Here is a 13,305-nt window from a genome sequence, read left to right as displayed (position 1 = left end):
AAAACAAAAGTTTGTGCAATGTGTAAGGCTAGTCAGTGGATATTCTGAAAGTAGTTTGAAGGTTGTAGGTTACATGACCAGGGAACTATTGAAATTAAAAACGTAAAAAAAATTCATGTAAAACCATGTGAGATGAAAATGGACAAACCAAAGGGGTGTGCAATATAGAAGGGTAGTCAGTGGACATTCTGAACCTTTTTTGAGGTCAGCAGATCACATGACCAAGGAGTTATTGAAATTGTAAATTTGAAAAATTCATGTAATATCGAGTGAGATGAAAATGGACAAACTAAATGGTGTACAATGTGTAGGCCCACTGAGTGGACATTCTGAACCTTGTTTGAGTCCAGTAGGTCACATGATCAAGGCAGTGGCGGAACTAGGGTTTTATAAAAAAAAAAAATGCATTCACTACTGTAAGTCTCTCTGGATAAGAGCGTCTGCTAAATGACTAAAATGTAAAAAATGTAATACATGGGGTGGCCAGGAATACTTCAGGGGGTCCATAGACCACGACAGAAAATGAGTGTGTAACCCTAACCTGGCATCGAAGGAGCATGAATGAATCCTATGATTGCTGATTAGAGGTAGAAGTGATAATTCACTTAACCCGGAGTTCTTCAATGTGGCAGATAGTGTGGTCCAAAAGGGTTACTTCACCAGAATTCTTTAACATACTATAAATAGTCAGTCAGTGTCTCTATTTTTTTTTTCTCACTCACACACACACACACGAGAGACTTGGGTCACTCTGTTTTCATGAATATATAATCTGGGTCTACAAATGTTGGACATACAAAAGATTTTCAGAAAATTAAGCTCAAGCACCAAGGAGATAAGATAGCATTTGTGTGCTACATAAATTGCATAGTTTATTTACAATAAATTTAACAAAAAAAACACTACAATTTGACATACCAGGTATCAAGCAGAAATGGACTTGAAAAATATGAATCATTTTGGTGCCCATCAATATTATAAACTTAAAGTAAATTGTCTTCTTCAGTCATGGCATTTTCACTTTTTGTTTGTGGATGCTGCCACCTACTCTGCAGTAGTGGGTGACACAAAAAAATTAATTGCACCACCAACCAACCCTACATCTATATACCACTATTTCAGAATATACAGTTGAAGTTGGAAGTTTACATACACTTAGGTTGGAGTCAAAAAAACGTGTTTTTCAACCACTCCACAAATTTGTTGTTAACAAACTATAGTTTTGGCAAGTTGGTTAGGATATCTACTTTGTGCATGACACAAGTCATTTTTCCAACAATTGTTTACAGACAGATTATTTAGACAGAAGTTTACATACACTAAGTTGACTGTGCCTTTAAACAGCTTGGAAAATTCCAGAAAATGATGTTATGGCTTTAGAAGCTTCTGATAGGCTAATTGACATCATTTGAGTCAATTGGAGGTGTACCTGTGGATGTATTTCAAGGCCTGCCTTCAAACTCAGTGCCTCTTTGCTTGACATCATGGGGAAATCAAAAGAAATCAGCCAAGACCTCAGAAAAAATAATTGTAGACCTCCACAAGTCTGGTTCATCCTTGGGAGCAATTTCCAAACACCTGAAGGTACCACGTTTATCTGTACAAACAATAGTACACAAGTATAAACACCATGGGACCACGCAGCCGTCATACCGCTCAGGAAGGAGACACGTTCTGTCTCCTAGAGATGAACGTACTTTGGTGCGAAAAGTGCAAATCAATCCCAGAACAACAGCAAAGGACCTTGTGAAGATGCTGGAAGAAACAGGTACAAAAGTATCTATATCCACAGTGAAACGAGTCCTATATTGACATAACCTGAAAGGCCGCTCAGCAAGGAAGAAGCCACTGCTCCAAAACCGCCATAAAAAAGCCAGACTACGGATTGCAACTGCACATGGGGACAAAGATCGTACTTTTTGGATAAATGTCCTCTGGTCTGATGAAACAAAAATAGAACTGTTTGGCCATAATGATGATCGTTATGTTTGGAGGAAAAGGGGGAGGCTGCAAGCCGAAGAACAACATCCCAACCGTGAATCACGGGGGTGGCAGCATCATGTTGTGGGGGTGCTTTGCTGCAGGAGGGACTGGTGCACTTCACAAAATAGATGGCATCGAGAGGCAGGAAAATTATGTGGAAAAAAAATTATGTAGATATATTGATATATTCATCTCAAGACATCAGTCAGGAAGTTAAAGCTTGGTCGCAAATGGGTCTTCCAAATGGACAATGACCCCAAGCATACTTCCAAAGTTGTGGAAAAATAGCTTAAGGACAACAAAGTCAAGGTATTGGAGTGGCCATCACAAAGCACTGACCTCAATCCTATAGAAAATTTGTGGACAGAACTGAAAAAGCGTGTGCGAGCAAGGAGGCCTACAAACCTGACTTAGTTACACTAGCTCTGTCAGGAGGAATGGGCCAGAATTCACCCAACCTATTGTGTGAAGCTTGTGGAATGCTACCCAAAACATTTGACCTAAGTTACACAATTTAAAGGCAATGCTACCAAATACTAATTGAGTGTATGTAAACATCTGATCCACTGGGAATGTGATGAAAGAAATAGAAGCTGAAATAAATCTCTCTTCTATTATTCTGACATTTCACATTCTTAAAATAAAGTGGTGATCCTAACTGACCTAAGACAGGGAATTTTTACTAGGATTAAATGTCAGGAATTGTGAAAAACTGAGTTTGAATGTATTTGGCTAAGATGTAAACTTCCGACTTCAACTGTATATATTTTTTTAAATCTCAAAACATCTTAACTCTTCTGCAGCAAAATCTTGTACACCCAGGTACTTCTCAGTACTTCATTAAAAACCCACTACCCCATGTCAGTTCATGCTGCAAGAGCTCTGATAGGTTGGAGGACGTCCTCCAGAAGTTGTCATAATTACTGTGTAAGTCTATGGAAGGGGGTGAGAACCATGAGCCTCCTAGGTTTTGTATTGAAGTCAATGTACCCAGAGGAGGATGGAAGCTAGCTGTCTTCTGGCTACACCATGGTGCTGCCCTATAGAGTGCTGTTGAAGCTACTGTAGACCTTCATTGCAAAGTAGTCTGTTTTAATCAATTACTTGGTGATGTCTTTATATTTAGTATTTAGCTAACTTTTTTTTTTAACCAACTTTTTACAATTTGAATTTTTCAGCAACAAAAATATTCACTGAGGATGGTCATCCCCTTCCTCCTCTGAGAAGCCTCCACTGATCCCCCCCCCCAACAGAAACCAGACAGTCACCCACATAATCCCCTCCTTACTAATACCTAACGAGCTTACAAAGTTACAAATCACATAGCCAAATAACAGATGGCTATTTACATTGATATGCTTTGGAATGTCTAGCCAGCATATCAGGAAAGCATGCAAGACTTTAGTTTAGATAAACAAATGTAGTTCGCTAACTAGCTAGATAGCTACCTTACATCAGACATCCTCTGCGCTGATGTTGGCTGAAAATGTAATGGGATGAATAGAAATAGTGATAGCTACCATTGCTGCAATGATAGAACACATTTTCAACTCTTGGGACATTGACCTTAAAAATCTGACATTTTCACCCCAAGTGAGCCCCACCGAGCCCCCTGAGTCATTGACTAAAAGGCCTACAGATTAATTCATTGTTTTTTTGTTTTTTTTATCAATGTGTGCTTGTGTGTGTTAGTGTACGAGTACAGGTGCATAGGTTTGTCTGTGTGGGTTTGCAATTGGTGGAGGGTGGTATGTGCATTAACATTAGTGTAGTAACATAAAACATTAGTTTAGGTGTTATTACATGATCGGTTGAAGTTATTACGATATTAATTTAAAAGTTGTGACTCACCTGATAACTTTTTCCACTTAATGTAATAAGTTACATTATCATACAAGATAACAACAAGATATTACATTTACCGGTTACACTGCATTTATTACATAATGTAATAAAAGTTATTACATTAACCGTTGTTGCAAGACACAGTATGCATAGTTCTTGCCTTAACCTCATGGATATTATTGTCCAATGTATTATTGATTAGGTTTAGGAACATTTTAATCAATATAGATCTATAACATATACAATTTAAGTGATAACTTGTTGTTTAGAAGATAATTGATTTAATATATTGATCAATTGAATAAATGAATATACACCTATTGTTGAAACATTATTCTACATAATGACATTTAATAATAATAGTATCATGAGTAGATGAAAGATACAATTATCAACACCCCCCCACACAGGTTCACTATGACATTTTCTATGATAACATTTATCCATTTAGATCCCAATGTGTGATATTACATAAACACAGGGGAGACCTGATCCTAGATCAGAGCTGCATATTATGCTGCACAGAGGTTACCATGGTGATCAGACCAAGGCAACTGTTTAAGAATGGGAGATGGATATGAGTGTTCACTAGATGTTTTCTATTGATCCTTTATTTAGGGATCTGCAACCGGTATCAGATAGGACTGAGATGAAATATGGCACATTTTTGCTTTTTGGTGTTTTCTAATATTCCCTAAATGAGTAAAGCTCTTTCCACACAGACAGACATAGGGTTTCTCTCTAGTGTGTGTTCGCTGGTGTGAATTCAGGCCCCCTGATTGACTGAAGCTCTTTCCACAATTATCACACTTGTAAGGCTTCTCTCCAGTGTGTGTTCGATGGTGTCGATTCAGGGTGGAAGCTGCAGCAAAGCTCTTCCCACACTGATCACAGCTATAAGGCTTCTCTCCTGTGTGTGTTAGTTGGTGTGTTGTCAGGTTGATTGACTGACTGAAGCTCTTCCAACACTGATCATAGCTATAAGGCTTCTCTCCTGTGTGTATTCGCTGGTGTCTAGTTAGGGAGGAAGCTACAGCAAAGCTCTTCCCACATTGATCACAGCCATAAGGTTTCTCTCCAGTGTGTGTTCGCTGGTGTATAGTCAGGTTGTCTGACTGATTGAAGCTCTTTCCACACTGATCACAGCTATAAGGCTTCTCTCCAGTGTGTATTAGCTGGTGTGTAGTCAGGTTGTCTGACTGATTGAAGCTCTTTCCACACTGATCACAGCTATAAGGCTTCTCTCCAGTGTGTACACGCTTGTGTATGGTTAGGACTCCTGCACTAACAAAGCTTTTCCCACAATCAAGGCAGGGGTAAGGCTTCTCCCCTGTATGGATTCTTACATTAGATTTGAAGGTGTTTGATGCAGCAAAACTCTTCCCGCACTGATCACAGTGAATAATGAAGCCACTCTGGCTTGTGAATCTCTTCCCCCAGTCAGAACAGCAGTGGTGAGGTTTCTTCCCTGTACGTCTCTGCTGGTGCTTCTTGAGATGTTCTGATCTGGAGAGACTCTTCTCTGTCACGTCAGCAACATGATGCTGTTGAGGCTCCCCAGATGATAAGCCCCTCCCACTAAGAGAACGATGGTTAGGGGTGGTCCCCTGTAAAATAAATACATTGAATACTTAGTATTTGTTTATAGACCCATATTTCCAAAACTTTTATTTGTATTTTTTTATTGTTTGTTATTTAGCAGACGCTCTTATCAAGAGCAACTTACAGGAGCAATCAGGGTTAAGTTCCTTGCTCAAGGGCACAGACAGATTTTTCACCTTGTCGGCTCAGAGATTCGAACCAGAAACCTTTTGATTAGTGGCCCAACGCTCTTAACAACTAGGCTACCTGCTGCCCGTATCATCAATATACACTCAGTGGAGTGGCCAGTTTATTAGTTACACCCCCCTCCATACACGAAACTGGATCAACAATTTACTGGCCACTGAATGTATACTGCTTATCAATGAATTAACAGAAGTTGCAGAAGCAGATTGTAGTCTCATCCACACACCCCGCTGTTCTTACTTGATGAAATCAAATCTCCATCTCCCTCCTCGTGCCCCCCTCTCACAGTTCCACTCTGCCCTGGTGTTTTACTGCAGTTGACCAGCAGCACAGACACCCTCTTCAGACCCAGTATTAAGGCGCTACCAGGAGAGTTGCAACCCAGGGACTCCGGCATGGTGGAGGGGGACAGATTAGCTCTGTCCTGGTGACCACAGGAAGTAAAGTACATAGAATATCATTAGACCAAACATTTGATTACTTTCGTCTAAATCTCTGATTGGTGCATCCTTATAATACCTCCTTTCTCCTGAAGTGTGTAACTGTTCACTACTTTCCACTAATTTTTTTCAATCACTTTGTAAAAAATATCAAACGTAAGTGATATTTTTTTTTACAAATGTATAACAATTCTAATGCCCCGTCTTATGTTCAGAACCTTTGATTGAGTATTCATTGGAGTTGAACACATCTTTCACCCCTGAGTTAGTCTTGGTTAACCCAGAACTAATGTCTCACGTAATTGGTCAGCCGCTCATTTTAGTTCTGGGCTCATACGTGATAAGAGGAGAGCTTAAGAGATACTGGAACGAGGAGCTCCACCCTCTCTTTCAAGATACGGGCCGAATATCCCCTCCCCTTTCCAAAATTCAGAGGACACCAACACCTGCAAAATCATAATTTGTCCAAATAACCAGTGAAGAAAAACCACAACACCTGAACTACTGCTGCTCATTATGATGTAGTATTTAGAGCCAACTCCATCAATTATTTGGTTTTAACTTCCACCCTAAATTAAATGAATGTCAATTTATACAGTTATCACTATGTACAATAGAGCCACGTCTTTCTGGCACCATTTACAGCTTGTTTCTAGCCTAAAGCATTGCAGAGTTATTCTGATGTTTTTCTGATGCTAGCAAGCATGCAACGAACAACATGCTGTTTACATCTATATTTGCTCACCCTTTGGCAAATCAGATCACGACTCAATCCTACGTATTGTACATGTATACTAGTAATTCTATACACACTGTCCATAATGTCTATACATCCTGTGATGGAAAATGTTATGTGAAGAGCAGCCTTGAAAATGTTCGTCTTGTCTTAGTGTCATAAATAATCCTTGGTTCCTGCCCGTACTTGGTAAAAATATGAAGGGGAGCAACATGACCCTCCTCAGGACCATCTGGCAGAACGGCCAGAATATGGTCTATAAGTTAAGATAGGAGACGGTGCCAGACACATGCCGGAACCAACCCTATGAACGATGACTATGTAACCTGTCAGTAACCAGTATATAAGAAATCTAACGGGACTGCCCCGAGGGAGCTACCTTCAGAACGGTACTTTATGCATCTTAAGTTTGACTTTGACCTCTAGAGCATGCTGATAATAAGCAATGATTCATTTAAGATTGAGTGTCCCTGTGTAGAATTTACACGACTATCTCATCACATCTACTACAAGACCAAAAGTATGTGGACACCTGCTCGTCAAACATCTCATTCCAAATGCATGTGGTCCCCCCTTTGCTGCTATAACAGCCTCCACTCTTCTGGGAAGGCTTTCCACCAGATGTTGGAACATTGCTGCAGGGACTTGCTTCAATTCAGCCACAAGAGCATTAGTGAGGTCGGGCACTGATGTTAGCCGATTAGGCCTGGCTCGCAGTCGGCGTTGCAATTCGTCCCAACGGTGTTTGATCGGGTTGAGGTCAGGGCTCTGTGCAGGCCAGTCAAGTTCTTCCACAACAATCTTGACAAACTATTGCTGTATGGAACTTGCTTTGTGCAAGGGGGGCACTGTCATGCTGAAACAGGAAGGGCCTTCCCCAAACTGTTACCGCAAATTTGGAAGCACAGAATTGTCTAGAATGTCATTATATGCTGTAGCGTTAAGATTTCCCTTGACAAAACCATGACAAACAGCCCCAGACAATTATTCCTCTTACACCTAACTTTACTGTTGGCACTATGCATTGGGAGAGATGGCGTTTTCCTGACATCTGCCAAACCCAGATTTGTCCGTTGGTGGCGAGCCTTACACCACTCCAGCCGACGCTTGGCATTGCGCAAGGCAGTGGCGGATTTAGGTATGGGCGACATGGGCACCCGCAAAATTAGTTTTTTTGGAACGGTGACATTTGCGTGATCGGTTTTCTATCGCTCATTTGCACGTCACGTCAATGATATCATGTCACCATGTGGGACTGTGGGTCAATTAAACTTGTCGGAGTGGGCGCCCTGATTCTAGTTTGGGAGCTAGGCAGGCTACTGCCTGGGAAGGTCTCCCACTCAGAAGTACGAGATGGAGATGGGGAAGGGGGACGGGGGTAGGTTGACCTCAGGTCTCCCCACTGGAAGCCAGAGATTAGGGGAGCGGGGGAATCTATCAAATAGCGCGCCTCTAACTTTGTACAGTACTAATGCAATTAGTAAAATCGGTCAAACTATGAAATGCTACCAAATAAACCACAATTCATTCATAACACTTAATATATAGTTTCACAGACATATTGTTGCATTTTTTTCTGGTTTGCGAAATCGTTAAGAATAATATGAAACCAGTCTGCACACCACCAAGTTGAATTGGTTTAGTCTTGACTCTTGGTTGACAAAACGTCCATCCAGGGGGGGACCCTAGGACCAAGTTTGGAAAACCCTTATGTAGGCTACAACAAGAACTTGCTGCAGTACCTGAGAACACAATCTGGTGCAATCATATTTGGGCGTGACCACTGTAAATATCATGGAAAGCTGAAATCTGCTCTGACGACCTATCTACCCATGAATATCGCCCAGAACTAACCAACTGTCATGAATTGTATGTACATGCTTCAAGACTACAGTGTGGCCTATCTGATGTATGCCCAGCTGTCTTTGCTTACATGCCATAGCTCACTAGCATATTAAATGTCCCGTGTGGCTCAGTTGGTAGAGCATGGTGTTTGCAATGCCAGGGTTGTGGGTTTGTTTCCCACGGGGGACCAGTACGGAGAAATTGTTTTATGAAATGTATGCATTCACTACTGTAAGTCGCTCTGGATAAGAGCGTCTGCTAAATGACTAAAATGTAAATGTTGGGGGGATGGGTAATGTATTGATGCCAAATCAACACAAATGGATAAGAAAAGGTCTAAGCCATCAGGTTCCCATTTTAGAAAAAAGAGGAAAGAAGAAGAGGAGAAAAAAGGTATGCAGCTGTCATCTCTTCATGAGTATATTATGCATGTAATGAAATAGGCTAGTATAACACTATAACCACCACTAGCGACCTTGGACACCAAATACAGAATTAACTCATTGATTTGTTGAGCAGCAAGGTCATTTCAATAATGGTGAGTGACATCAAGCTGGCAAAATTCTATCATTCTAGATTGCTCCTCAGATGTCGCCACACTGAACAGTTGTCAGTTGTGATTAGAATTGTATCACTGAAGGAGGAGCCCCACATAAAGGAACATTTTATGGGGTATTTGGAGGCAGGAGTCCACGGGCCAATATTTGGCATCCCTGATTCTCAAAAGATTAGAGGAGCTAAACATTCCTTTTGGGGACTGCAGAGGACAGTCTTATAATAATGTGGCCAACATGAGAGGCAAAAACAAAGGTGTCCAAGCCAGACTCCTGGAAATTAATCCAAGAGCTCTATTTGTGCAATGTGGGGCTCCCACATTGAACCTGGTTGTGGCTGATGCTGCTGATGCTGTGGACATCACTTTGAAGGACTGAGACAGGGTGGGAGAGTAAATGTAAGTGTCAAGCCACTGAGGAATCAGGCAGCAGCGGTGAGAGGCACTGATTGAGGTGAGGGATCAAACCAAAGACCCTGTGATGAAGATTGAGGCCCAGTCCTTGTCAGAGGAGGTGGGATCATATTGCTTCAGCATCTGTACAGTGGTGTGGTATGACATCTTGAGCCAGATCCAACATGTGAGCAAGCTGATGCAGTCTCCCAGTATGCATGTGGATGTTGCAGTCAGTCTTCTCAGAAAGACAGAGAGAGGTCTAAGCAACTACAGGGCAACATGCTTTATGACTGCACAAACATCAGCCAAGGATATTTGCGAGGGTATGAATGTCGAGGCCGTTCTACAACAAAAAAGGCTGAGGTCCACAAAGAGGCACTTTTCATGCAAATCATTTGATGAGCCTTTGAGTGATGCCCTGAAGAAGCTGGAGGTGACATTTTTCAATGTCGTTGTTGATGCTGCTACCTCAGCCCTTCAGGAAAGATTTTTCACACTGGAAAATGTGGGAGAGAAGTTTGGAGTGCTGTCAACCTTCCAAAGTCTCTCAAATGAGGAGCTGACAGAACAATGTGAGGCCCTTAATATGACACTGCACTATAAAGGGGGGGGGTTCGCCCAGGGAGCCATACAAGCTAGAAACGCGACTGGCGCAAGGTGATCTGAGGCTTGTGTGCGGCTGCTCAGCTATGGAAACCCATTTCATGAAACTCCTGACGAATAGTTGTGCCGACATTGCGTTCAGAGGCAGTTTGGAACTCGGTAGGGAGTGTTGCAACCGAGGACAGATGATTTTAACGCGTTACGCACTTCAGTACTCGGTGGTCCCATTCTGTGAGCTTGTGTGGCGTACTCCTCAATTGAGCCATTGTTGCTCCTAGACTTTTCCACTTCACAATAACAGCACTTACAGTTGCCCGGGGAAGCTCTAGCAGGGCAGACATTTGACACACTGACTTGTAGGAAAGGTGGTATCTTATGGTGGTGCCACGTTGAAAGTCACTGAGGTCTTCAGTAAGGCCATTCTACTGACAATGTTTGTCTATGGAAATTGCATGGCTGTGTGCTCAATTTTATACACCTGTCAGCAACAGGTGTGGCTGAAATAGCCAAATCAAATCATTTGAAGGGGTGTCCACATACTTATGAATGCACTGTATTTATACTCTGGACTAATATTTACATATTTCTTAATTCCATTATTTTACTTTTAGATGTATATAACGTTATTGTTGTGAATTGTTAGATATTACTGAACTGTTGGAACTAGGAACACAAGCATTTCGCTACACCTGCAGTAAGATCTGCTAAGTATGTGTATGCGACCAATAAAATCTGATTTGTTTTCTCAGCTAGCGTTTACCGTAGCTTGGACTATGGAGTAGCTAGCATTGCAGAAGTCCATTGCATTGCATGCATTAAGGTAGCAGTGTGGCATTTTTTTAAAACTGATGTAGCTAGCTAGCTATGTTTTGTGGAAAAATGTACGAGTGGCATTTGGACGTGAACTTGCTATCGTGGTGTATGAAATGTCAAGGCCTAGCTTTCAAAATCTTTGTTCGTCCATATCCATTCGTTCAATTTGAACAGCTGGACAAAATAAACAATGGTGGTAATAAAAAACGTGGGATATTTTGTCTTTCAGCAGCCTACTAGCCCAAAGCACACAGGTTGTCTGCTAGCAAGCTAATGGCTTTAGTTATTTGTGTAACAAACCTTCCATAAACAATTACAGCTAGCTACACTTATTTGCTTGTTCGTTAGTTAGCTAGCTACAGAGGCTAGCAGCTGGACATGCAAGCTAATGTTCGCTAATAGCAGCTGCATTGTTGCCAAGCAACAGAGTTCCTGACTAGGTTAGATAGAACTCTGAGATGAAGCTGAAACTTAGTTGGCATTGCCAGAAATGCTACAAAACGTTCTTAATGGACAGAAATGTGCACGTGAGAGTGATAAATTAAAATGTAATAACTGTTGCATCTACAAAGTTAGTCAAACATTTAAGTCCAATGGTCACTTTCTGGAAACTAGTGTCGTTTTAATCCGCTGCAATCATTTTTACCAAGTCGGCGCAGAAAATACTGAACACTCACGACAACAATATAATGGAATATAAAACCAAATAATTTTTGTGATGGACATTATCTTACCAAGGAAGCCAAAGACAACAAAAACTAAAAGTGTGTACTGTATGACTGACTCATAGACCGTTCAGGGAACATGAAGGATGAGGATGGCATTGGAATTTCTCTACAAGTTGGGTGAGTCAACATGCTTTTTTCTACATGCAAGCACACACAGAAATCAGTACCATGGATAGACGCATCATATTTAGCCAAAGTTGATCTAACTAAATCGTTTTTGGCAGGGGTGCAACATTTAGAAGTGAGGGGGCCATATTTATTACAAAACAAATGCTAATTCTGAATGTAGGGATGTCCCTTGTCCCCAATGAAAGTTGCACCCCTTGTTTTAAAAAATATATATTTTAGTTGTAGTAGACTAAGCATAGGTGATAAGATGATGTTGAAGTTGAAATGGTGCTTGAATAGTGGAGGCAGGGCCTGTTTTCTTTGCGACTTGCCGTAACTAAATCAATTGTTGTTTACTAGTCCGAAAACATTAACTTGCTTGATCATTCTGTAGGTTGGAACTGTGAACTTAACAGGACAGATATTGCTCTCCGGTTTTATGATTTTAACAAATGTGTGGTTGAATTTATTCTGCCACTGTGTTCTTGTCTCGGCTGTGTCAAGGCGTATGAACTAACAGGTTATATAAGAACGCAATTATCACAACACAAGTTGTAATATGGCTATTTTTCTGGCTTGGCTTGCCTGGCGATTTTACCCACGCACCGCTACTGCAAGTTGTCATTTTTTTTTACTCATTATTTCTCCATGGTTTTGACTTTACCTGCTCGTTGCGCATTGCCTTGTATCAAACTGTGCTTTAGGCTAGTAGGGTACTTTGCTGAAGGACAAAATATCCCACGTTTTTATTACCACCATTGTTTATTTTGTCCAGCTGTTCAAATTGAACGAATGGATATGGACGAACAAAGATTATGATAACTAGGCCTTGACATTTCATACACCACAGAAAGCATACTGTTCATAAGTCAACCAAACTTACCCGATCAATCGTGGAAGCAACTGTATTCTTTCTTCAAATAAAAAAAACATGACAGTAAGAGTAACGTTACGCTACAGTTACTTTCTTTGTCACAGCGTTCAGATAAATACAAGCTAGACCACACCTTTATAAATATAAAAACTCGATTAAAGTTGTGACAAATAAACGTCTCATTTAGACTAATCTTACATTAGAAACATCCTGGAAAAGCCTGTGGAATTCTATTTGGTTTGAAAACTAGATAGAGGATGGTAAACAACTTCCAGTTGATGCTTTTCGGCTTCTTCTGTGGTGTTTAAGAGGTGCCGCCACCTACTGTACATAGTCATCAAGACTTCTCTTCAAGTGGGTGAGGCGGTTTAGGGAGTAATTTATTGTTAGGAAATAACTGCTGTATTGCCTCAAATATATAGTATGTTAAATTAATGGCAAAACATAAATTGGCATAATCAATATATCATTAATCTATTTAAACTTTAAATTATTATTTGTATCACGTCTTTTGTGTCATCCTCAATGATTGCAAATGCATTATGTCAACGTGTGGTTGTATTGTTTTTACATTTGAAAATTACATCAAATTA

The 13,305-nt window shown here is 40.8% G+C and overlaps 1 protein-coding gene across 2 annotated transcripts; it reads right to left on the bottom strand.

The window, feature by feature from the left end:
- Positions 1 to 836: 836 nt before the first annotated feature.
- On the bottom strand, positions 837 to 13,015 carry LOC123723843 (uncharacterized). 2 transcript variants are annotated; one of them, XM_045715742.2, is made up of 3 exons: positions 12,722 to 13,015; positions 5,843 to 6,040; positions 837 to 5,435 (listed from the first exon to the last, which is right to left on the bottom strand). In XM_045715742.2, the coding sequence occupies exons 2-3, from the start codon at positions 6,011 to 6,013 to the stop codon at positions 4,443 to 4,445; spliced, it is 1,164 nt and encodes a 387-aa protein (XP_045571698.2). In that variant the 5' UTR covers positions 6,014 to 6,040; positions 12,722 to 13,015; the 3' UTR covers positions 837 to 4,442. The 2 variants fall into 2 exon arrangements, 1 of the variants encoding a protein (XP_045571698.2); XR_014391724.1 differs by having other exon boundaries at positions 5,287 to 5,435; positions 5,857 to 6,040.
- Between the last annotated feature and the right edge of the window lie 290 nt (positions 13,016 to 13,305).

This window comes from Salmo salar, chromosome 03 (genome assembly GCF_965601325.2).
Source record: "Salmo salar chromosome 03, fSalSal1, whole genome shotgun sequence".
Classification (NCBI taxonomy): domain Eukaryota; kingdom Metazoa; phylum Chordata; class Actinopteri; order Salmoniformes; family Salmonidae; genus Salmo; species Salmo salar.
Note: the sequence above shows the minus strand (reverse complement) of the source record. Positions and strands in the feature narration are given on the sequence as shown.

Bases quoted from the DNA above. Each gene is read 5' to 3' on its own strand.
- LOC123723843 (XM_045715742.2), bottom strand. From the start codon at position 6,013: ATGCCGGAGTCCCTGGGTTGCAACTCTCCTGGTAGCGCCTTAATACTG. The intron at 5,436-5,842 runs GTGTGTGGATGA...TTTATTTTACAG, and splicing joins CATCAAGTAAGAACAGCGGG to GGGACCACCCCTAACCATCG.